The sequence below is a fragment of the Myripristis murdjan genome, chromosome 14 (genome assembly GCF_902150065.1).
Source record: "Myripristis murdjan chromosome 14, fMyrMur1.1, whole genome shotgun sequence".
In the NCBI taxonomy this organism is placed as follows: Eukaryota; Metazoa; Chordata; class Actinopteri; order Holocentriformes; family Holocentridae; genus Myripristis; species Myripristis murdjan.
Genome location: NC_043993.1, coordinates 4,377,033 through 4,402,749, shown reverse-complemented (window position 1 = coordinate 4,402,749; position 25,717 = coordinate 4,377,033). Strand labels below are relative to the sequence as shown.

Below are 25,717 nucleotides of genomic sequence, written 5' to 3'. Positions count from 1 at the left end.
CTAGACGGCAGTGCTCCTACCAAGCAGAGGGAAGGCCGTGGGCAGACCACAGCTGGGCTCCATCCCTCTGAGTCCCTGGACACCCTGGAACCCTGGCAGTTCCGGGATCCCTGGTATTGCCCCATGGAGCCCAAGGCCCTGTGGATGAGTCCTAACCTCTCGGCGGGGCATGGTGGCCATGGCAGCTGCAGCCTGCAGAGAGCGGCTCTCTGGTGGTGGGAGGTTGTTGTGGTTCAGGTCCATGTTGGAGAGCAGATGACCGAGGGAGTCCCAGCGGCGAGCAGACGGCAGGCGGATCAGGGAGGAGTAACCCCGCTCAGGGAAGACAGCAGCCGGAGGAGGCTTGCTGGTCTCGGACGTAAACACTGGAGGTGGCTCCTGTTGTTCCCTGTGAGGGAGGGGTGCTGCTCGGTGCAGGGTGGGCTTCAGGTAGGTGCCCCCCCGTGGGTCAGCCAGGACCTCGCTGTAAGGTGGGGGAGGATCCTCCATCAGGACGGCTTCCTCGTAGCAGGGCGGCTTCCCAAATATATCTGTGTCTGAAAATAGAGGAGAGCACAGAGATTAGTTTAACCACTACACACTAAAAATGACTGATTTGTGCCGGAGAGTAGAGGAAGGTTACTCTGCTAAAAACTACATTCCACATGTAGTTACGGTTCAAAATCCTAAAACTGGCCAAAATATGTTGCATTTAAATGACATTCATTCCAACAAATTAAAAATGCTGTACTGAATGCTAAGAAAGGTCAATACAGCTACAGAAACATCATACCTGTTAAAAGTGACTGACAGAAACACTTTACCAGAGTTTCTATCAGTCACCATCCATCACAGTTAATTTAACACTTTTTTTAGATCATTTTGCAGGGACTCCAGAGCTGTATCACCTACATGAGAGAACAATCAGCTCTCCAGGCAACACTTTTTTTGTGTATTCTTTTTAGGCTGATCATTGCAAATCCATGTGAATCTCAGGCAAACGTTTGACCAAAAGTCAGACTGGACATAAAACAAACAAAAAGCACAGATCACAGAAATCAAGCAAAAGATGAAAAAACAGCCACTGCTGATTAAAGTTAGTCACCTATTTGGGACTAACTGCTCACTGGTAGCAGGGAATAACTGGTAAATGAGAATTGGTAAATCATGCCACCTGAATGTGGCGGGTAGTCTGTGATTTTTTCAGTATGGATTTATACATTCTACAAGTATTCACGAGTATTGTGTTGTCACTGGATCATACAAGCAATGACCTGCTCTCTGAAATTTTGTCACAATTTCATTACTGTGGAGGAAACTACAACCATTCTGTATTCACTAACAATACAATAAAAATTCAAAACAGGTTATAGTACGGTGGAGAACCGAGATGATATCGGAGGGATGGATTGAGAGACAGATGTGGGATGGGGGTTAGGGTTGAGGAATGAAGGGGTGAGGGATAGAAGGATGAAGGGATGCATGGATGAGGGGAAAAAAATCAGGGTCGAGGATGGCTGAAGGATACAATGATGGACCGGTGCCAGCTGGTGGTGGAAGACATTAGGAAACCAGGGGAGTCGAGACTCTGAGTGAAGGAGCATTTCTCCAGTCAGTCTGATCAGACTGAGCCCCTGAAAACTGAGCAACAGGGGAGAGGAATGGACTAAGGTGTGCTTAGGTCTTTGTTCCCGAACTTTGTTATAAAACTTTATTATGTCCATCCACCTACTGTACATACACCTACTGGTTCCATACCTTAGATATGGCTATATCAGACTTTATACGCTGTGCTGTTTCAGTAATACTTGTACTTACCAAAAAGCTCACTGATTTGACAGATTTTTCACTATACACTACTCACAAAAAGTTAGGGATATTCGGCTTTAAGGTGAAATTTCAGGATGAACCTAAAATGCATATAACCTTTACAGGTGAACTTAATGTGACCTTCTGTAAACTTTTGAATGCACATGTCCAACTGTTCAATGTTTCAGTACTTTTTGTTGCTGTTCTCTAACAAGGAGTTTAACGGCAAAATTCACATCAGGTGTTTGATGCTCCAGCTCATCGAGGTCGTATCATTAGGGAACGGCTGCTGGAGACTGGGGTACCTCAAATGGAGTGGCCTGCACTTTCTCAGACCTGAATCCCATAGAAAACCTATGGGATCAGCTGAGTCGCCGTGTAGAGGCTCGGAGCTCTGTACCCCAGAACCTCAATGTCCTGAGGGCCGCCCTTCAAGAAGAGTGGGATGCCATGCTTCAGCAGACAATAAGTCGACTTGTGAACAGCATGAGACGTCGTTGTCAAGCTGTAATTGATGCTCAAGGGCACATGACAAGTTATTGACACTGACATTTTTTGTTGTGGTATATCCACCACTGTTGTTGGCTTTTGTTTCAAGAAATTGTTTGAGATGAGGAAATCACCAGTGTATGCTTCTACTTAAATGCCCTACTTTCATGATATAATATCACTGTAGCATGAACTTTTTACATTTTCCATAAATTTCACCCAAAAGCCAAATATCCCTAACTTTTTGTGAGCAGTGTAATTAGCAGGCCTTACTTCTCAGGCTCCTTGGACTATTCACTGCTGTGTATCCAGTTTCTGACATGTGGTCATGTTCTGACTCCAGTCAAGGTCTTGTAAACATCTTGTACCTTAGTGCCATCTGTTCATTGTTCTTCCATTTCTATCTCCTCCCCCTGTAATTGCATCCTGAGTCTCGCCTTTGCACACAGGTTACAATTCTCTAGTCATTATCAGAAAAATACACTGATCACTTCCTACGTCCTCTCCATGCGTACATGCTTAGAGAGAAGTGAATCCACTGATGGTCGATAGTCTTTGTTAAAATTTTATTAATCAGTTGCATTTTTTGTGGTGTGTGTGTGTGTGTGTGTGTGTGTGTGTGTGTGTGTATGTGTGTGTAAATTGACCCCTACAGGCTGTTGTGCAACAATAAGGAAGCGTCTCTGTGAAACATGAAACTTTTCTCAGAGGATGTTACTGCTAAATTCAGTCCACATGCACATGCACCCCCACACATACACATGCATGCGTGTATGTGACATGCATGTAAGACATGCTGCACATATTACCACACCGACAACGGTACACAGACACACAAACACATACCAGTAGTCTATGGACATGCACACACACTAATAATAAGCTCTAACACTTGCACTCGCGCGCGCGCACACACACACACACACACACACACTGCGTTTTCGGGTCACAACCCAAAAGACTGTAATTAACACCTGCCCACTCTGATAATGTGCAAATGTGATCAGTTGTTAGGAAACCAAAACCATCACAGCACATTTGGTCTGAATCATTGCTCTCTCTCTCTCTCTCTCTCTCTCTCTCTCTCTCTCTCTCTCTCTCTCCTTCCCTCTTCCATTTCAGGCTGCCTTGCTTTCTCCTGTCTCTCCCACTCAATGTCTTTATATGTGTGTGTGTGTGTGTGTGTGTGTGTGTGTGTGTGTGTGTGTATGTGTGTGTGTGTGTGTGTGATTATCTGATGGGGAGGCTGCACTGTGGCAAGATGTGCATCAGTACATAATCATGTAACAAAAAGAGGGAAATAAAGGTACATTCATTCATTCAATGCTGCTGATTCTAATTCAGGGCCATGGGGGACTGGAGGTTTTCCCAGCATGCACTGGGCAGAAGAAAAACTCTTGCCCTCTTGCTCTTACGATGGTATCACTGTCACTATCGCGGTCTCCTCCTACACATGTAACCCACAACTGGGTGCAACAAGTTCACACTTCTGTTCTCTGGGGGTTTTTGAAAGGCATTCTGGGAAATGTAGGCAGGTTGAGAGAAAGTGGGTACATCAAGAAAGCAATCTACATCGCTTCACAACAACATAACTCGACTGAAAGTCACAGATTGGCGATATGTAACAGCGCAAGAGGATCCGAGGGTGGATGATTTTTTTTTTTCTCCCTTCAAACTGTCCTTTTGTTTTTCTGCAAATGTGTGATGAGTTTAGTTCCATTTGCTTGTTTCAGTGAACCTGTAAAACCACCGAGTTTGGCACATTCCAGGAAAAAAAGAATTAAGTTTTGCTCGACAGAACGCAGTAGGCAGCATTGTCTTTACATCTTGTGTACATATTCATGTCTTTGTTGCAACTGCTCAAGACATGAGGCATGAAACAAAGATGTCTGTGGAGGCTCTCAGTCATCCAGCTCATTGTTCTGGGCATCCAAGAAGCTTCTACAGTTCTGACAGTCTGGTGGGGAGTCCCAGGTACTTAACTTGTGTAGGGACACCGACACTTAAGACAGTCGTCACAACAGGGAGCAACACTAACTAGCCAACGACCTGGATAATGTCTCCACGCAGGTTCAATAGCTGGGACTCCCCACCAGTCTGTCACAAGTGAAGACGCTTCTTGGATGAGAAGTGAAATGTCTTCAAGAATCTACAAACACGTGAAGCTGCCCTTGATTCAACTCTATGTGGATAACATGAAACGAAGAACAGTGATGTCAATGAACAAAAAAAAAAGAAAAAAACATAACACAAAGAACTTGATTTGGAGTAAAACGGTCATGGAGCTGTTGGTTGTGATCATTTGGCGAGTACATAATAAAATGGCAACTGCAATTAGTTGCTATTAGTGTTGCAAAATTCCGGGAATTTTCAAAGTCGGAAAATTTCCATGGGAATTTTTGGAAATTAACGGGAATAAATGGGAATAAACGGGAATTTTCAGGGAATTATCGGGAATTTATATTCACTGCATTCACCTGGTCATACACATGTATACATAATAAACATTTTGGTTTGTTATAAGCAGATATGCATGCAAACATGTTACATTATAATGAATTTCCAGGGAATTTTCGGGAATTTTCATAACTGGCAATGAGTCTTTTACATTGCTGTGGAGGAATTTTGGCCCACTCCTTTTTACAGAAATATTTTAATTCAGCCAAATTGGAGGGTTTTCAAGCATGAAAGGCCTGTTTAAGGTCATGCCACAGCATCTCAATTGGATTTAAGTCTGGACTTTGACCAGGCCACTCCAAAACCTTCATTTTTTTTTTTTTTTTTTTGTTTTGTTTTTTTAAGCCATTCAGAGGTGGACTTGCTGGTGCATTACTTTTTCACATAGGGCCAGGTAGTTTTGATAGCCTTTTTCCCTTATAAACAAAATCATCATTTAAAAACTGTATTTTATATTTACTTGGGTTATCTTTGTCTAATATCAGAATTTGTTTGATGCTCTGAAACATTTAAGTGTGACAAAAAATAAGAAATCAGGAACGGGGCACATACTTTTTCACAGCACTGTATGTCCCCCTCAGCAACTAAAAAAAGTGATGGTATTGATGCTGACATTCATTTTATTGATTATTGTTTATTTTTTCCCCATTCACCTTAACAACAACAAAAATGAAAATTTCCGAATTTCCCAAGCTTAAATTTCCATGGAAACTTTTTAAACACCTCATTCAAATGGATAACAAGAAAAAAAAAAAAAAAAATGAAAATTCCCAAAATTCCCGAGCTGAATATTCCTGGGAATTTTCGGAAAAATTGGAAAAAGAGTGAAAGCAAAAATCTCCTGAAAATTTCCAGTATTCCGGAGTGAAAATTCCCACCGGAATCTTCGGAAACTTTCCGGGAAATTTACCGGAAACTTTCCACCCCTTTGCAGCACTGGTTGCTATGGTGTGGACACATCAGGAGGGCCGTAAAATGTGCCACACCAGCTTAAGAGCTGAGGAGATATGCTGCAATGGGGCTGAGGGGTAAAGGCAAAAATCAGCATTACCACCAGCTGGTCCAGCAACCCTCAGCTCCCCTCCAGCAGCACATGATGCCTCTCCACGCTCCACTGCTCCTTTGGTGGTTGCTGCAAAACCTCTCGCTTCAGTGAGTCAGCGACTCGCCACAATATGGACGTTAGCCTGCTATAACGGCCACAGGTTTGTAATGACAATGATTCACAAAGAAACTGCAGCCACTCCGGCCTTCCTGCTCTGTTGATTTGAATAGGGAAGTTTGTTCTCCTCCAACTCAAGTTCTGTGCCATGACTTCGACCTCACCCAGGGTTTCTCAAGCTTTACCACCTCCAGGACGCCGTACTAATTGTTCATTGTTCATATTTCTATTTTTTTATATTAGTTGTTTATAGTGTTTATAGTGTTTATATTGCTTACTGCTATTTATCATCTGTGTATACTGTATATTTCTTCTAAATTTGCACATTGACCCACATCCATGCACATTTTATACACCTATGCACACGGTTTTTTGCACATTGCTTTTTGCACACTGTTGTACCTAGATCTCTAGTGTGCTGTACTTAGATGTTATTCTTTATTTTTTATTTATTTAATCTGTAATCTGTGGGTACTGCTGAAAAACTGCGAATTTCCTTCGGGATGAATAAAGTATCTATCTATCTATCTATCTATCTATCTATCTATCTATTTATCTCTGAAATTAGTTTAGACTGTTACGATTGTCCTCCTCTCCCAACTGGCCAGTCTGACATTTAGTATCTAGTTTTATGAATTTGATTCTTAGTTGGTTGGGGTGGACTCTCAGTTTTGTTTCACCTTGTTTTCTCATGTTTTTCTTAGTTAGGAAGGTAAGTTGTTGTCCTTTGGTTTCTTTGGTTTTGTCAGGTTATATTGATTACTGCCCAGATAGATGTGATTTGTTTGTTTGTTTATGTTGGCCTTGGTCCACCCTGAAGTTACATCTCTTGACAATCTCTTGATTACTAATTTAACATTGTAAATAAATTCAGTTTCATTATACTGAGTATATTTGTCTTTGTGGCTGCTTGGGACCTGGGGGTATTTCATGTTGTCTCGGACACCCTTGTGCTGTGGTGTTGGTGTGTGTGTGCAGAGACCCTGCCCTCTGCCTGGATGTTCCTGTTTTGCTGAGCTTGGGACTATTCTGGGCGTCGGCCTTTGGGCAGTGGGTGTGTAGCTCCCAGCCAATCACAGCATTCCGTATCACATCGATAGCACAACATCCAATCGGAAGCTACAAAAGTCACGGACGTGGATCAGGGGAAAAAAGGAAATCTAGTGAGTAGAAACGCAGAGAGAATGGAGCTCGTTCCACAGCGAGAGTGAAGGTGGGGTTGGCTTTGAGCCGCTGGTGAGAGCTGAGGGAGAGGAGGAGGATGAAGAGCGACAACACGTTGGCCTGTTTGCTGTTTTTCTTAGCTGGGAGGGGGAGGCCAACTTTGAATGTTGTGTTTACAAACTGCAATGAGAAATCCTACTCATTCTGCCTTTAATGAAAATATGCTAGTTCCAACATTTCCCAAGCCATTATTATTAATAAGAAGTTGTTTTTAAAGGTTAAATAAAATAAAATGAAAAAAAAAAAAACTACAGAATTTGACTGAGCAAAGGATATCTCTGTACATCTCTGTACAGTCCATTTTCCACAGCTTTTACTCCAAGATGCTTGATATTACTGAGCAACATCATCACCTCCCCTGGCAAATCAATGCTTGATATAATCCAGGTTATATCTGCAGGCAATTTTTAAATTTTGAAAGATTTCTGAGAAATATTAGCTTCAGCATCTTTTTTTTTTTTTTTTTTGAGAAGATGCTCTATTTTACTCTGCCTTGCATTAAATAAAATTTGACACTTGCCCTGTGTATGTGGTATGACATAATGTTTTATTGACACACCATTTCACACAAAGTGATAAAATATTGTTACTACACTTGTATCATATAGTAGAATGAAATACTGAAATATTTAAATACTCAGTTACATTTTTGTGGAAAAAAAAACGAAAAAACAAAAAACTTTTTCCCACAGCCCACTGGGGCTGGGGGCCAAGATTAGTGTTTATATGTTGTTGGGTCTGCAGACCACTAGGGTGGCGCTCAAGGCCGACAAGGGAGCCGCAACCCAGTGGTTGAGAAACCCTAATCTAAATCATCTTGGATGTTGACAGAAACATCTGGTGATTAGGTGTCAAAATCAGCAAATCTTAGGGGATTAATTGTCATACAAATGACTGCGATTAACAATTTGTCTTTTTTGGTTACAAAATAATACTACCCATAAAACCTTAGGAAGGAGGCCCATTAAGAGAAATTAAGTAATGGAACATATCATGTAAAAAAATGAAAAATATCTCTCACTTTCAGGCATTGTAAACAAAAACTTTACTTGGCAGAACTGACTTAAATAATAACATGAATAATAACTGACTTTTTCTATTTGTTACAACATTTTAACACCAGCTTAAAATCCTCTTGACATTTGAATGGAAACATGATTGTGGAGTCAGCTCAAATAATGAATCAAGATTATATAATAATTATGGCAGGCCTGCTGATAATCCTGTCCCTTGTTTTAGCCCACAATCTATTCTGACAGAAATGTCTTGAGGTCTTGCAGAGGAAATTTCAGTTTCTTACATTTGTGAGGAATGCCTTGTCTTGTCAAACTCAAAGTGTGTGTCAGTGTGAATTCCTCACTGCTGCATGCGCTCTGTGTATACCTGCAGCCATGCAACACTGAGCGGTGAAATGATCAAACATATCGTGCCATTACAAGCTGAGGAGTGGATCTGTATCACACTACTGGCATTTCAGATGAAAGCTACATAGATGTATGTATGTCTTGAGTAATGGGACACAACAAACAGAGGAAAGCCCATTTTTTCCTGGATGAAATTAAAGCAAATAAGCAGTTGAATGTGTTGCTTATATTGTGAGGAAAAAATGTAGACATGCAACCCAGCTTCTCTCTGGACAATAAATCAAAAACATTTTGACCTGGAGAAGAGCCCTTGGGGCATAAAACCAGCATTAAGGCGACGCTGGAGGAGCTCAGACTGTAGTCTCTGTGTGTTTAAAAGAGCTCTAGAGAGTTTTGACCTGACAAAAAGCCCCTGGGCAAGACGTGTCGGCGTTAAAGCAGTTTTGGATCAGATGAATGCAGCTTCTATTTCCAGGTAGCTGAATCTGGCCAGATCCTGTTCTGTATCTGTTTCTGTTGCACAACCTGTCCTGCTTCAAGGACGTAACTATGAGCCTTGCAACCTGAAATATTATCAGCAGGTTGAGCTGGAGCGCCTTACAGCACAGTGTCTATTTGATAAACAAGACTGATCTGGAAAAAGGTTTGCGACATGAAATCCCTTTGTCCAAAATCTAAAATGATCTCAAAGCAAAAATGTAAACAAGGCTCAAATTTGTAATAATCCATTACTTTGATTTCAACTTCAGTCAGTTTAGGTCAGTGTTTCTCAAATGAGGGAAATCTAAACACTTCAACCTTGCCTCACTGGTTTGAATGGCTCGCCTGCAGGTTTGCCCTCACCCCAGAATCAGTGAACATGTTTTTGCACTTATTACTTTAAACTTGGTTTGAATGGATATGCATTTTTCAAAGAAAAAGGTTCCAAGGGTAATGAGAATGGGATAAGTATGACCATACACTGCAAAAAATCTCTTTTGATCTTTGTCATTTACTCTCACTCAGTGTTTAAATCTTGTTTTTCATCAAACAGGTGAAGTAGGTGATCACCCACTATGATCAAGAAAATTTTGGAAAGGAGTTGATTACAAATTGGAAACAAGACGTCATTCCACTAACAGTTTTTTTTGTTTTTTTTGTTACCGAAATCAGAGCAGAGAAGAGACAATTGTGCATTTGTTTTCAAAGTTCTTGAAGAAGTGAAGATCTCTGGCACACAGACACTTGATCACTGTGTTTTGTGATCAGGTGTAAATGATCACTAAGTTATATCACCTACAGCAAAAAAATAGAGGAGTTCGATGTCTTAAAAATGCTGCCATCAAAAATTTTTGGGCCGGTGAAAAAAATTGATTTAAAAACCAGTCAGCGATATGGACACATGGTAACCACAACAACGGATCCTTCAGCTTACTGTTTACAGTTTGAGCTCCATTTGGCCGTGGCGTAGATGAACTTGTCTTGTTGATTGAGCTGTCAAGAGAATCTGAACAGCCAGCAGACGACACCAACCAGCACTTTAGCGTTGCTGCTCACCTCCACATTTGTGGCTGTTGCCAAGGGAAACCACTACCGCCCCATAGCAGCCATTTCTTCTTGTCTTAATTAGTCAGCTGATAAGATAAGATCCCGGCTGACGTTAATTAGTCAGCTGATAAGATTCCAGCTGACGTCAAAAACCGACAAACCAGTTTTCTGAACTTGTTTCAACTGAAGCAGCATTTTTTGTGTTTTTAATAGAAGGGACACTTTCTCAGCATTCAACAGCCACTTCCCTCAGGAATCCACCTTACAACAGACACTGGCAGCTGAGAAAAAAATACCACGTGTGAACGCGGGCTTACAGTACCATCAGCTGTTGAGAGCCACTCCTCTGAATGGTGCCGACACAGGTGGAGCTCAGCCCCGTGGCTCTCACAAGACATTTTTCACCGCAGAGAAATTCCCTCTCTCGCCTCATTTTCAGCCCGGAGAAAATTCAGCCGCACTGCTCAGGTAGATTATTTTTCACCCCGACTGAAAGTGAACATGAAACTGCTTGTACACACTACCCTGAGGTCGCCCCGGGTCGAAAAATGCCAATGTAAAAGCCCCTTTTGGTTGTTTTAAAAAGCGAATGTGTCCAGTGAATTTGGGAATGCAGCAGATAGCGTGGCAGGTGGGGAGATATCAGTGTCAGTTTCTGCTCGTGTATAAGATCTGGATGTCAGAGCTTACACAGAAACTGTTCACAGCCACAAAAACAAACAAAAAAAAAAAGTATGATCTTAGAAATCAATAGTGGTATATTGAACGGTTGCCATGGAGTTGTATGCAATTTGTGTGTGTGTGTGTGTGTGTGTGTGTGTACTAGGTATTGCTAATGTTGTGGGGACATAAATCTGTTTACACAGTCACGTTGTGGGGACTTGCCTCCCTTATGGGGACAAAAAGCAAGAACCCATAAGTGAAAATCATTAATTTTAGGGTGAAGACTTGATTTAAAGCTAAGATAACTTTAGGGTTAGGTTAAGGTTAGGGTTAGGTATTAGGGAATCTTTGAAAATGCACTGGCACGTGTACTAATATGTTCTTTTTTTCTTTTTAAACAGGTAACCTCGACCATCAGGGAGCTTTCAGGTAAGTACTTAGTGTTTTCATTTTTCTTTTTCTTCTTTTTAGGGTTCAAATATCACAGTAGAGAGAGGGAGAGGAGCGGATAGATCCCTGGGCAGGAGTAAGGTAAGTGTGTTTATTTTCTTTTTTAGAGTAGATAAGAGAGACTGGAAGGCCAACTGTGTTCCTGAATGCAGAAGAATAAAAGGTAAAAAGGTAAGTATAAAAAGGTAAGAAAGGTAAGTATAATAAAATATAAGTGCTCAAATCCATACATAATAAATACAAGAATAAAATAAATCTACTAAGGATAAAAAGTAGTAAAAAGGAATAAAAGAGTCAGGAAACCGTAAATTGGCTATAGTCCCGTGTATCCTTATTCTCTCTCATTAAGGCCCATGGGGTAAAAAAAAGCAAGAACCCATAAGTGAAAATCATTAATTTTAGGGTGAAGACTTGATTTAAAGCTGGTTAGGTTAAGGTTAGGGTTAGGTTAAGGTTAGGGTTAGGGTTAGGTTAGGGTTAGGGTTAGGCAGGTAGTGGTTAGGGTTAAGGTTAGGATAAATCTCCAGGAAATGAATGTAAGTCAATGTAATGTCCTCTGAAGTGATGGAAACACGACTGTGTGTGTGTGTGTGTGTGTGTGTGTGTGCGCCCTTATCTGTAACACACAGCATTAGGCCTTACAGATATCTCCAGGCTCAGATTCCCATTGTTCATCACCGGTCTTTCCTAATTCCCCTGTCCCAGTCTCTGTGCTGTAATAATGGCCTCAGCTGCCAGGACGGGTATAAATAAACATCAGGGCTATTTCCATACAGGAACAATGTAAGGAGAGACACACAGCACTGCTTCCACCGGGAGGATCAAGAGGGTTTCCTTTGAAGCAGCAGCTGCTCTGCCGGCTGAACACTGGGAAGTACCTGACAGATCCCATGTAGCCTGCTTACAGTAATCTGCTCACATCAACTGGAGCTCCAGTCTGTGACACTTACTGTGAAAAACACAGGGACGATTACTTACATGACTTGATTTATCACTTAAGCAAAAACAGAAAAAATGGAAATAGAAACTTTCTCTTGGACATGATGTTTGGGTGACAGATTGACATTAGGCAGATGTACTGTTTTTCAAACGGATAAGGCTTTGTTGCCTGTTGATTAGTTTTTGTTGTTTTTTTTTTGTTATTGTTGTTGTTTTATTTGTGGGCAGACTTTATTTCTTACTCCGCCTTGATTCTGTTTTATTCTGTTTTAACATGTTCAATTAAATTGATTGATTGATTGATTGACAGTAATGTGTCAAACCAAGCATACAGCTAAGCACACTTCATTAAAGGACAGTGTGTGTTTCGTGACATGGCTGATGCTGCTCTGTCATTTACTGCTGTTGTTTTTTCTCTTGGAAAACTCACACTAACAACAAGTCAAACGGTGTATTATTAATAATGTGAACGCTATGTACAACACCAACCTGCCAATGGGACTAGAGATGGAAATTAGCCACACGGCTATAATCTCACATGTTTACATGTGTATGTGCATTCACATGTACTGTCCCATTTCTTTTAAAAATAATCTACAAATCTACAAATCCAATTATTATGGGCGTTTCGCTATTTTACAATCATGTAAATAGCTTAACTGTGCTATTAGCTTGACGAGTATACCGTTACATGCATGTTAATAATTCTGTCATAACCTGATTAAGGTAATTACTGAAATTGTCACATGAATGCCTTTATCTGATTAACACAATCCTGTCAACTCACCTGGATCTCTGCTCAGTGCCTCCATTTACTGATGACGTCTCAGTCAGCTTTCCTTTGTGTTTTTAAAGCCAGATCCTGCTCTGACACAGATCACGCTTGCTTATCTAATTATCTCAACATAACAGTTGTTGCCGGTGTTGGGGCCGACAGTGTCAATGAGATCCCAACTGAGCAACGCATTTACTTTAATCAAGACAGGAGGCAGAAATTTGCACCTCAACCTGTCACTTCTTTACATGACTTTCCAGGATTAATAACTATATGAGCAGCCACTCTCAGCTTCCACTGGCTGATTTTTATGAGAATACATGTAAACCAGGTTATGAGAGAAAATATAGCCTGAAGCTCATTATCCCACCGATCAGAGTATTAATTCTTGATTACGCCACAGCCGCTGTATGTTGTATGTCAGCTGAGGACGCCACCATCTGTCTCGGAGTTTAAGTGGCGAAAGCATGACATCATATTTGATGTATATGTTTTGGTTGTTTTTATAAAGCAGCACACTTGTGGGGCGCCCCAGTAGCTCACTGGATAAGAATGCATACCACTTGTTACAGCTGAGTCCTGATCAACTGCTAAAGTAACATGAAATCCTCCCCATGGGAACTGAACCACAGGGCATACAGAGCGGAGAATGGCATCAAACATCTTGTCTCAGTCTGGGACAATCGGAAAAAGGGGATTTTGCCCAAAATGAGTATTCCTTTAAGAAGATAACAGTGAGTACGTTTACATGCACACCATATTCCGGTTCGGCTCAATATTCCGGCTAAGGTAACTGCGCCGCGGCAACTGGAATATTCCGTTTACATGTTACTTGGCATGCCCCCGTGTTTCGGCGTATTCCACTCTCTGACGTAATGCGACACTCAGCCGTGGGGGGCAGCAGTGCGCGTATAGGCGTCTGGACTGCCGGAAATATAGAAGAAGTCTTCTTCTTTTTCTTCTGTCGCTGTTTCTGTGTTTTCTCCCATCGATATACTCCGTGATATTTAAGTCTTTCATTAGCTGAAGGTGGACTGCAGTCTCCTGGCTCTTGCTGCTGTTCTCCCTGCCGTTTTCCCCGCTTGCAGGTAACCATAGCAACAAAGACGCCACAGAATTCCTTGCGAGTCGAGCATGCGCAGCCATGACTGAATATTCCGGTTCGGGGCATTTTCCGACTAACATGTTTACATGCCCCAATATTCCGGTTGGAACAGGCATATTCCAGGGGTCTTATTCGGAATTCTCTCCAACCAGAATATGACCTTAATCGGGTTCGGTGCGTGTTTACATGACACGTGCGAATATTCCGGTTAATACAGGAATAAGGTGTGCATGTAAACGTGCTCAATAACAAGTTATCTGCCTCTGAGTTCCACAGGACATGGATGTAACTGGATTTTTTTTGTCTAACTTTGCAAACCCAGAAGCTGGAGCTTCCAAACCGGCCTGCCGAGATACAAACCCAGCCATGAAACCAGCGAGCCGTTACACCCGGAGTGTTCTGTTCACCTGGATATTTCAACCCTCGTCGTCAGGATACACACTACACTCTACTGTACGTTTACAGCACCAAATAAAGTGGTAGCGAGTGTGATTTCTGTGCAGTCACGCCCAGCGCCAGCACGGCACCGCCCTGCCGCCGCCAGCGTCTCCTTGGCCTCGGTGGCCCGACATAAATCCGTCTTGACGACTCCTGGCTTCTCTTTCTTGTGTCGTCTGTTGCACTCTGTCTGCCGGCACCTGCTTTTCTTTTAGGCCCGCCGCTGCCTGGCTACAAAACCTCTTCATCAGTCTCGCTCTGACTGCTTTGTGACCAGACCTCTAGTGACGACCTTTTATTTCCCTCTCTCCTTTCTCCTCTCTCTGCCCATTAAGTACGTCTGACAGCAGCTGATACTCTTTTCTCCTTCTCATTTGATCTTGGTGCCCATTTCTCTCGACGATAATTCCTCTTTCCATCTCTCACCTCTCTCTCTCACCCTCTTTCTTCCCTTCTGGAACTTTTCGAGGTTTCACCCTGTCTCTCCCTTCGCTCCTCTCTTTCTCCATCACACCTCTCTCATTGACATGCTTCTTTCTTTTAAGCTTAGCTGTGCTGTTTCTAACGTGCTTGTTGCTCTTTCTCTGCCGTTGTTCTAGGTTTCACACTTTGTCTCTCGCCTCTCACCTCTCCCTCACCTACCGGTATGGATGCTGCCACTGCTTTTTCTCTGCACAAGATATTCAACTCACCGGATCACTGCAAAAACGCAAAATCTTGCCCTTATTTCAAGTCAAAAATGTCTTATTTCTAGTCAAAATATCTCATTACACTTAAAATAAGACATGATCACCTCAGAAGTAACTTGTTTTTAGACAATTTTCACTTGTTTCAAGTGAAAATTTGCTTGAAACAAGTGAAAATTTTCTTGTTTCATTGGCAAAATTTGCCAGTGGAAAAAGTGAAAATTCACTTGAAATAAGTGAAAATTAGCTAGAAACAAGAAACAAATTTTGCCAATGAAACAAGCAAATTTTCACTTGTTTCAAGCAAATTTTCACTTGAAACAAGAGACAATTGTCTAAAAACAAGTTACTTCTGAGGTGATCATGTCTTATTTTAAGTGTAATGAGATATTTTGATTAGGAATAAGACATTTTTGACTTGAAATAAGACAAATAATCTTGGTAAGATTTTGAGTTTTTGCAGTGATGTGCTGATGGCACATCAGTGTATGTCTGTGTGTGCGTGTGTGTGTATGTCGGGCCCAACGCCACCGGGACAGTGGCAATGGATTTCGTCCATCGCCAATTGCCGATTCAATCGTCAATCAATGAATATTTGATACATCTTTTGTCATGGATGCAACTTTATTTTTATGCTGTCAGTTATTAAGTGAAGCTTTGCATTATACTGAGCCGCTGCTTCAGTCTTACAAACTGAAATGTTAAATGAAATATCAGGCTGGCTTGCAACTTCCATGCTGCTGGTTGCAGGCTGCAGGTTTAAAGTCACTAAACTCCTGTGGAACAGTGTCATGATGCAAACACAGTTCATGATTTTCAGTGGGTGGTTCCTCTTCAACCAACCAACAAGATTAAAGAGAGGCATGTACATCTTAGAGAACTCCTGCTTATTAGCCCTCATATTTCAATTTGAGATGAAATTAAATTCATAATCATGTAGGACTATTTATTTTTGGTAGAAGAATATTTGCCAACTTTGGCAGGTACATGAAATTGAAAAATCTTTAAAATAGTTAATAATATCTTTCTTTGAGGTCCCACACAACTCCAGAAGTCTGTTCAGAGATAAACATTTAGAATAGTATATGACCGGCAGTTTATCATTAGTATTAGAAAATTTAGCAACGTAGACCCCGTAAACCCTGTAAGCCCAGAGACGCGGACCGTTCTACACAACCTCGGTCTGCTACGCCGGTCAGATCCAGCGGATCACAGAACAGCGGAGTCTCCCCCCAGCGCAGGCCACCCGCGGAGACATCGGAGGCGGTGCGAGAGGAAGCAGAAGCGCGGTTGTCGCGGTGGACTTACAGCTAAGCTAAAAGCTAACCCGTTCCGACCGCCGCTTCCATCAGTCCTGCTCGCCAACGTACGCTCCCTGGAAAACAAACTGGACTACCTGAAGCTGGACTTAATCACGAAACGGGAGACAAGAAACTGCTGCATTATCATTCTCACCGAGACGTGGCTCAACTCTTCTGTCCCGGACACCGCCATCAGCCTGGACGGGCTAACAACATTCAGGTCCGACAGGAGCCATGCTCTCACAGGTAAAACACGGGGAGGTGGTGTTTGCATTTACACTAACAACAGCTGGTGTAACAACGCTTCTCTGGTCTCCAGTCATTGCTGTGTGGACATAGAGTTTACGATTGTGAGATGCAGACCCTTCTACCTGCCCCGGGAATTCACCAGCGTCACCATTGTTGCTGTTTACATTCCGCCCAGCGCTAACTGTAAACAAGCCCTGAGTGTTCTTTACCGCGCCATCAGCGACATGCAATCCACACACCCGGAGGGCGTTTTTATTGTTGCTGGGGACTTTAACCAGGCCAACATGAAGACTGTGCTTCCGAATTTTTACCAGCATGTGGATTTTGCTACTAGAGGGGAGAATACACTGGACTTGGTTTACACAAACATCAAGAAGGCATTCAGAGCAGCCCCCCGCCCCCACCTGGGCTCCTCAGACCACCTCTCTGTTATGCTAATTCCTGCATACCAGCCTTTGCTCACCAGGGAAAAGCCGGCTGTGAAGAAGGTGAGAGTGTGGCCTGAGGGAGCCATGTCTGCACTGCAGGACTGTTTTGAATGCACCGAATGGAGCATGTTCAGAGAGGCTGCAACAGACAATCAACACACCAATGTGGGGGAGTATGCTGCATCTGTGTCAGGCTACATACAGTGGTGCATGGAGGAGGTTACAGTCACCAAGACTATCATCACACGGGCCAACCAGAAACCTTGGATGACTAAGGAGGTGCGCGAAAGACTGAGGGAGCGCAATGCTGCATTCAAATCTGGTGATGCGACGGCACTCAAATCAGCGAGGGCAAATCTGAACCGTGCCATCAGAGTAGCAAAGCGCGCCCACAGTCAGAAGATCCAGGGCTTCTTCCAGGACCCCAACAACACCAGACAACTGTGGCAGGGCATCCAGACTGTCACCGACTACAAAGCCACACCCACACCCTGCCAGGATGACATCAGCTTCCTCAATGAGCTCAATAACTTCTTCGGAAGGTTTGAAGCTCTAAATAAAAATCCTGCGAGGAAAGCTACCCCCCACCCCGATGAACAGCCACTCAGGCTTGAAATCACTGCAGTGCGGAGAGCCCTGAGGAAGGTCAATGCACGGAAAGCTGCAGGCCCTGACAACATTCCAGGACGGCTGATCAAGGAATGTGCAGACCAGCTGGCCCATGTGCTCACAGACATTTTCAACATGTCACTGAACCAGGCTGTTGTCCCCCCGTGTTTCAAGTCGGCCACAATAATTCCAGTGCCCAAGAAACCAGCCATCACATGCCTTAACGACTTTCGCCCCGTTGCACTTACATCCACCATCATGAAGTGCTTCGAGAGGGTGGTTAAGGACAACATCATCTCCATACTCACCCCATCATTCGACCCGTTCCAGTTTGCATATCAGCCAAACCGCTCCACGGAGGATGCCATCTCCACTGCTCTCCACCTGAGCCTGGAGCACCTGGAAGGAAAGAACACCCACGTACGGATGCTGTTCCTGGACTTCAGCTCAGCATTCAATACGATCATCCCCCAGGACCTGATATGCAAACTGGAGCCCCTGGGCCTCAAAACCTCCCTGTGTAACTGGCTGCTGGACTTCCTCACCGACAGAACCCAGTCTGTCCGTGTGGGGAACAACACCTCCAGTGTCATCTCCCTGAACACCGGCTCCCCCCAGGGATGTGTTCTGAGCCCCCTGTTGTTCACCCTGATGACCCACGACTGTCGCCCCAGGTACAGCAGCAACCACATCCTGAAGTACGCGGACGACACAACAGTTGTGGGCCTCATTCAGGACGACAACGAACTGGCTTACAGGGAGGAAGTGCAACACCTTGTGGACTGGTGTAAGGTGAACAACCTGGTCCTGAATGTCGATAAAACTAAGGAGATTATCGTGGACTTCAGGAGATCCAGACCCAGCCACACACCCCTCCTCATCAACGACACAGCCGTGGAAGTCGTGAGCACTACCAAGTACCTGGGGGTGCACATCACCGACAACCTCGGCTGGTCACTCCACACCTCCTCCCTGGCGAAGAAGGCACAGCAGCGCCTGCACTTCCTACGGCGGATGAGAAGAGCCTCCCTCCCCCCTCCCATCCTAACCACCTTCTACAGAGGGACCATCGAGAGCTTGCTGACCAGCTGCATCTCCGTCTGGTCTGGGAGCTGTAGGGCCTCAGACTGGAAGTCTCTGCAGAGAGTGGTGAGGACGGCGGAGAAGATCATCGGGACCTCGCTCCCCCCCATCCAGGACGTAGCAGACAGCCGCTGCCTATCCAGAGCCCACCGGATCATTTCTGACCCCACCCACCCCCAGCATGGACTGTTCTCCCGACTGGCGTCTGGCAGAAGGTTCCGCAGCATCCGCTGCAGAACAGCCAGACTCAGAAACAGTTACTTCCCCCTGGCCATCAGACTGCTCAATGCCAAATAACTTGTCATATGGACAATACATTTCTGTGCAATATATCTTTATGGAGGTATGGTTTCTTCAGGCCCAGGGTGTGTAGCCCAGTCCGGGAAACACCCCTGGGATGAGGAGAATTAATTACCTCCTATTTGTGCAATAACCCCCCCCACCCCCACCCCCCCCTCCGCCGCCCGCCCGCCCAGCAGCTACGTATGGACAATACATTTCTGTGCAATATCCCTTTATGGAGGTATGGTTTCTTCAGGCCCAGGGTGTGTAGCCCAGTCCGGGAAACACCCCTGGGATGAGGAGAATTAATTACCTCCTATTTGTGCAATAACCCCCCCCACCCCCACCCCCCCTCCGCCGCCCGCCCGCCCAGCAGCTACGTATGGACAATACATTTCTGTGCAATATCCCTTTATGGAGGTATGGTTTCTTCAGGCCCAGGGTGTGTAGCCCAGTCCGGGAAACACCCCTGGGATGAGGAGAATTAATTACCTCCTATTTGTGCAATAACCCCCTCCCCGCCCGCCCAGCAGCTACGTATGGACAATACATTTCTGTGCAATCTTCCACTGTTAACACTGTTTAGTCAGTTGTTTTCTTTTCCTGTTGTTTACATTCTGTTCTTATTGCACTCGTTATTATTTACACTGGTTATTCAGTTGTTTACGCTGCTCAGTCCGTTGTTTACATTCTGTTTTTATCTAGTTATTCTCAATTGCACTCATTATTATTTATACTGGTTATTCAGTTGTTTACACTGTTTAGTCTGTTGTTGTACATTCTGTTTTATCTAGCTATTCTAAATTGCACTCATTACTATTTAGCTCCTGTTTTTTAGCACTAGTTATATAGACCATATCATACCAGTTATATAGACTATATTTATGTATAATATTTATATTTATATATACCTAAACGGTCCCACAATTCCATCTCTGCTGTAATCCGGAAGCCAAGCAACGACATTTCGTTGCCAAAATCTCACTGCTGTGTTTTTTTGTGCAATGACAATAAAAGAAGTCTAAGTCTAAGTCTAAGTCTAATTTGGAAAGCCCAACAGAACTGTCACAACGAGGGGTCAGAACCAAACTGTGGAGTCACGGGACATGAAGCTCTGCTCTGATTGGTTGCTGAAAAAAGCTGAAACAGGTTCAACTTGATGCGACAAAGTTTCATGCAAGTTTTTAGCTAATTCCAAGTTTGCACTCAGAGTTGCATAGGAAATGGATGACGTGTAATGTCGGCCTACATGTAAGCTGCATGGACCTGGAGCTGCATTTTAGTAGCATGATGCAAAGAAAGCCTTACAAATTCCCAATTTTAGTCTGAATTTTTTTTGCCTTTCTCCCTCTCTCGTCCAGCTGTGTCCCTGCCAATGCCACAGAGCACGGGGGCTTATTCTCCCTGCTTCTCGTCTCTTTTTCTTTTCTATTTTAGCCTAGCTGTGTTGTTGCTACCTCCATCACCGCTCAGCCCACACAGTCACCACCCACGCCTCAGCAGCAGCTGTCACTGTGTCGCCCGACAGGGAACGCTGCCCGGCAGGCAGGAAGCCACTAGCTGCGAAGCAAAGAGTCTGAAAGAACAGCCGTAATGTGCATAATGCAATGCAACGTAAACCATGTACCTCTCTCCTCTCCCATCCTCGCCTGCCTCTTCCTCTATTTGTTACATTTGAAATGGGGGGTTTTGTTGCTGCAAGCAACAAAATGCCACCTTTGCTAATAACCTGTAGCTGCAAAGGTGAGGGGGGACTGCAAATGGAATGGACAACCTCTGTGTGTGTGTGTGTGTGTGTGTGTGTGTGTGTGTGTGTGTGTCCAGGGCCCTGGAGGGTACATGTGAGTACCCAGTTGTGCAGATATGCCTTGTGATACATGTTTAATGAGAATCATTTTAACATATGGGGACATCTTTCTGGCAGTTCAAATAGGATGTGGACACAGGAGATATCATGGGAAGCGATGATTAAAAAGTGCAAACCAATGGGCTAGCATTATCAGTAAGAGAAAGGCAGTTTTATGTGAGGGAGGTGTGGGGTTGTTCAAAAATCTGTGAATTTATCATTTATTGGACTTTTTATATTGCCTGCTGGTGCAGCATGAGCTAACCCAAGAGGCAAACGTGGACTGATGAGAGTAGTCTGTGTGGGTTTCTATTCTAACTGAAGACCAGAGCAGGGCCACATTCAGAATGGCATCAAACTCACTTGATGCACACTGCATGCACCGTGTAAGCAGGCGTGTCACGACACCGGAACATCAGCTGTTGATACCAATACCAGTGAATTTCCTCAATTCAAAAGCACAGTAAAACAAAAAGATCATAAAAAAATCCTATTTATTTCAGCATCCACTCGTTTATTACAATCTGTTAAACATTAAAGTATTTTTTAGATTGCACACAATTTCAGTTATCGTATCCAGAGAAATGAGAAAAAATGGAAATAATAAACGGGCTGATATATAATTTAAAAAAAGGAACAACTGTTTTTATCCTGTGAGTTTCCACCTCGAACGCAAAACGCCGACTCTTGCTGTGTCTCAGCTGAACCTGAAGGAGCCATCTTTCCTGTGTGTTTGTCTGCCGGCTGGTAGCCATTCTTCTTCAGCGCACACTTGAACAAACGTAAATCATATGTATGCTGTCCCGGTCAGTTCCGCAAGAATATGTCTAAATCATACATCTGGTACCTACGGTGCCACAGAAGAATGAGTACCATCATATTTTTGCACTACTGGCATCGACTTGGTACTGAAGCATCAGCTCTCATGACATCGCTACATGCAAGTATACCACATGTGCTATGCTGAGCACTGTAGTCTGCCTTTCTGAACACGGTGCAGAATTAAAACCTCCACAAAGCAGGCATGCTGGTGGCTCACCTGCACTGCAAAAAGTCAAATCTTACCAAGATTATTTGTCTTATTTCAAGTCAAAATGTCTTATTTCTCATTACACTTAAAATAAGACATGATCAGCTCAGAAATAACTTGTCTTTAGACAATTTTCACTTGTTTCAAGTGAAAATTTACTTGAAACAAGTGAAACTTAGCTTGAAACAAGAAACATATTCTGCCAATGGAACAAGCAAATTTTTACTTGTGACACAAGTGAACAAGTAAAAATTTGCTTGTTCCATTGGCAGAATTTGTTTCTTGTTTCTAGCAAATTTTAACTTGTTTCAAGTAAATTTTCACTTGAAACAAGTGAAAATTGTCTATAAACAAGTTATTTCTGAGCTGATCATGTCTTATTTTAAGTGTAATGAGATATTTTGACCAGAAATAAGACATTTTTACTTGAAATAAGACAAATACTCTTGGTAAGATTTTGACTTTTTGCAGTGTGGCAGAGTGTGTGCCAGGTGTCAAGTCTTAACTGCAGCGCCCCGGGTTCGAGTCCGAGCCGAACCCTTTGATGCATTTCATCCCCCATCTTTCTCGCCTACCTTTTCTGTCTCTCCTTATACTTTCACTATCAAATCAAGCAGAAATGGCAAAAAAATATCTTATAGCTATGAGCATGAAGTCAGGGGGTACTGCCCTGTTTTGCCTGTTGTAAACTTGTGGGCCTGCAAAACCTGCTGAGAAAGAAAAGAGGGCTGCGCTCTAAATAAACTCAAACTGGAAACTCGAGGTACGGACACAATCTCAAATCATCACCAAAGTCAGACACAAAACAGAGAAATACAAACAGAAGTCTGACACTTGGAGCGTGCACCATCCATAACACAATATGTGGTAGGTGTGCATTTATTATTGTTCATTATTTGATTGAATTATTTGGTGGCTCCTGCATGGCATGCCATTAATCATTCAGTCTGGAGGGGGAAAAAAAAAGAACTGAGCTGCTCTAGCAGAATTCACAGTGGATCTCATTTGTCTATCGAGTTGTCTGTTCTCAGCCCTCAGCCGCACCCAGAGCTCCTCCCGCCTCTGATTTTCTCATTTGTCACTCTGTTTTCGAGTCTGCAAGCCATAACTAGCTCATTAAGTTAGCTGGTAGCAGCTAGCCTGCCAACAAAACTAAAATGGATTTGGACATAACAACATCAGATGCATGTATGAGGAGTTTCAAATTGGTTCTGCTAGAATTCTGTTAGCGTATGAACAGGGGAGACTGTCAACAGGGGCTCCATGTTTATATGCACCTTAATAATTGGGTTATTCGCCTTGCACAAGCAGTTACCCAAATTCACAAATGCCATGTAAATGAGAAAGCCGGTTTCCATAATTGGTGGAAGGAATTATGATATATCGGCGTAAGGCAGCTAGATTTCTCCTGGGGAAACCCAATTATTGTGCCATGTAAACCTTTAGGCCCATTTCTGAATGGCTTTTTAGATCTGCGCATGTGTGAGAGGAGAGAGGGAAGGAAACTGGCATGATAAACACACATTGTAGACACACACATAGAATGCTTGATTACTTTATGTACTGATAAAAATATAAAGCCAAGAGAAAAAAAACTTTGGCCCCCGTCAGGTAAATCCCCACAGGAGGCTGGATTTTATTTGTTGAGAAGCTGACTAACACAGCAGTACGTTGGTTGGTAATGAATGTAGAGGCTGATGCTGTGTGTGTGTGTGTGTGTGTGTGTGCTGGAATTGCTTCAGACAGAAGAGCAGCTCTTGCCTATGCGGTGTGTATACTAGACTCTGTCATGATCATTGACTAAAATATGTGCAGTCATGTGTGAGAGGATGAAGCAAAGCATCCATGCACTGCAAAAGTCAAAATCTTACCAAGATTATTTGTCTTATTTCAAGTCAAAATGTCTTATTCCTAGTCAAAATATCTCATTACACTTAAAATAAGACATGATCACCTCAGAAATAACTTGTCTTTAGACAATTTTCACTTGTTTCAAGTGAAAATTTACTTGAAACAAGTTAAAATTACCTTGAAACAAGAAACATATTCTGCCAATGGAACAAGCAAAATTTTTTTTGCAAATTTGCTTGTTCACTTGTGTCACAAGTAAAAATGTGCTTGTTCCATTGGCAGAATATGTTTCTTGTTTCTAGCAAATTTGAACTTGTTTCAACTAAATTTGAAAATTGTCTAAAGACAAGTAATTTCTTAGCTGATCATGTCTTATTTTAAGTGTAATAAGACATTTTGACTTGAAATAAGACAAATACTCTTGGTAAGATTTTGACTTTTTTGCAGTGTGCAGGACCACGGCTGCACAGCCAAACCCAGGAGAGTCACCTAGAGGAGGCGCTCACGTGAAACACACAGCAGGAACAATCAACAAAACCAACAACTCAACAATAACAATCCTGTTCCCTTACCTGGTGCGCTGACCCAGTTCGCCTGTGGCAGCGGATGGGGAACATGCAGAGGAAGCGGCGGCGAGAGCGTCTGAGGCGGACAAAACTGCGGCGGCTCCCTGGACGGCAGCTGCGGCGGCGGGGGAAGGAGAGGGGGAGGAGGAGGAGGAGCGGGCGGGTACCCGGCACCGTGGCAGCTCAGCGGCTCCATCTCCAGCGCCCGCAGGCATTGCTCCCTCAGCCTCTCCTCGCGGTGGCGCTTCAGCCGGCGCTGGAGGAAGCTACAGAAACAGCAGAGCATGACGATGAGGGCCCAGACCAACCAGAAGCCGGCGAAACAGGCCAGAAAGGTGTAGGTGCCCTGCGACATCACCATTGCGGTGACGGGACGGACGGTGGCTTCTCCCCGAGGCAGGAAGAGATGATTTCAGGCCCACGGCACGGGGTGTGTGTTGTCCTTGAAGCTTTCCTGTAAAGTTATCACTGTGTCTGTCCAACGTCAGCGAGGCAGCTTCCTGAAATGTCTCTTCAGTGTCACAAAGATGAAATCCTGCACATTTATTATCTCACCCAATGATAAAAGTAACATCGATTACGATGGTGCTGTGGCTAACAGCTGATCCAGGGTGATAAATAACTCAACAGAAAATGAATGGTGCTCAGAGCAGCTGTGGGTCTTAGCCACTCCAAAGACGATCGGTTCACCCTCTTGTCTTTGAACACTGATGAACTGTCAGGTGAACGTGTGCACTGTTCATGAGAATCATCGAAAAACAACTTGAGAGACTAATACTTAAAAAGTCTTCTGCAATAACAGCCCTTGGTCACAGGTGTGTTTCCAGAGGGATGACAAGCGATAAAAAAAGAAGGCAATTTTTAAATATTAATGCATTAAAATGGCTTGTACATATTACAGTAAGACATTAAAAAAGCTTTTCTCATTAAAATGTTGAACAAATCTGGCAGACGGGATTCACAGAAGGGTTTGAAGAGGGTAACAAGAGGGCTGGCTCAAACCCTGTGCACGTGGATGGTGCATGGAAATGAGAAAATTGACTAGAATTCAGTAGAAGGCGCTGGAACAGCAGAAGTAAAAACCCATTTCAAATTCTACTGTAGTGACAGTCTTGGTGTGACGGGTGTGTTCGGGGAGGGACGGCAGTCAATAAAAGAAAGCAGCACCGTCACCGCAATGGCTATCGGCTAACGGCACGCATTAGCGTTCTCATTAAAGAAAACATTCCTCCAAGAGGGGGCATTAAGGGATCCCAGTGACGAGGTTAATGAAGAGGTTAATTGCCTTTCGAGGCGGCCATGGCGGCTCGTTAGTCTCGCCACATCCGGTTCTATCTGCTCGGCTTACAGGTGAATGGATGTTAATCACAGGATGTTTCCCTCAGGGCTGACAGGGGGCACTGGA

At 43.5% G+C, this 25,717-nt stretch overlaps 1 protein-coding gene across 1 annotated transcript; it reads right to left on the bottom strand.

The window, feature by feature from the left end:
- On the bottom strand, positions 1 to 24,812 carry prr7 (proline rich 7 (synaptic)). The gene is made up of 2 exons (XM_030068019.1): positions 24,319 to 24,812; positions 1 to 536 (listed from the first exon to the last, which is right to left on the bottom strand). Exons 1-2 carry the CDS (start codon positions 24,671 to 24,673, stop codon positions 1 to 3), a joined length of 891 nt encoding a protein of 296 aa, XP_029923879.1. The 5' UTR covers positions 24,674 to 24,812.
- Between the last annotated feature and the right edge of the window lie 905 nt (positions 24,813 to 25,717).

Bases quoted from the DNA above. Each gene is read 5' to 3' on its own strand.
- prr7 (XM_030068019.1), bottom strand. From the start codon at position 24,673: ATGGTGATGTCGCAGGGCACCTACACCTTTCTGGCCTGTTTCGCCGGC. The intron at 537-24,318 runs GTAAGGGAACAG...CTCTATTTTCAG, and splicing joins GAACTGGGTCAGCGCACCAG to ACACAGATATATTTGGGAAG.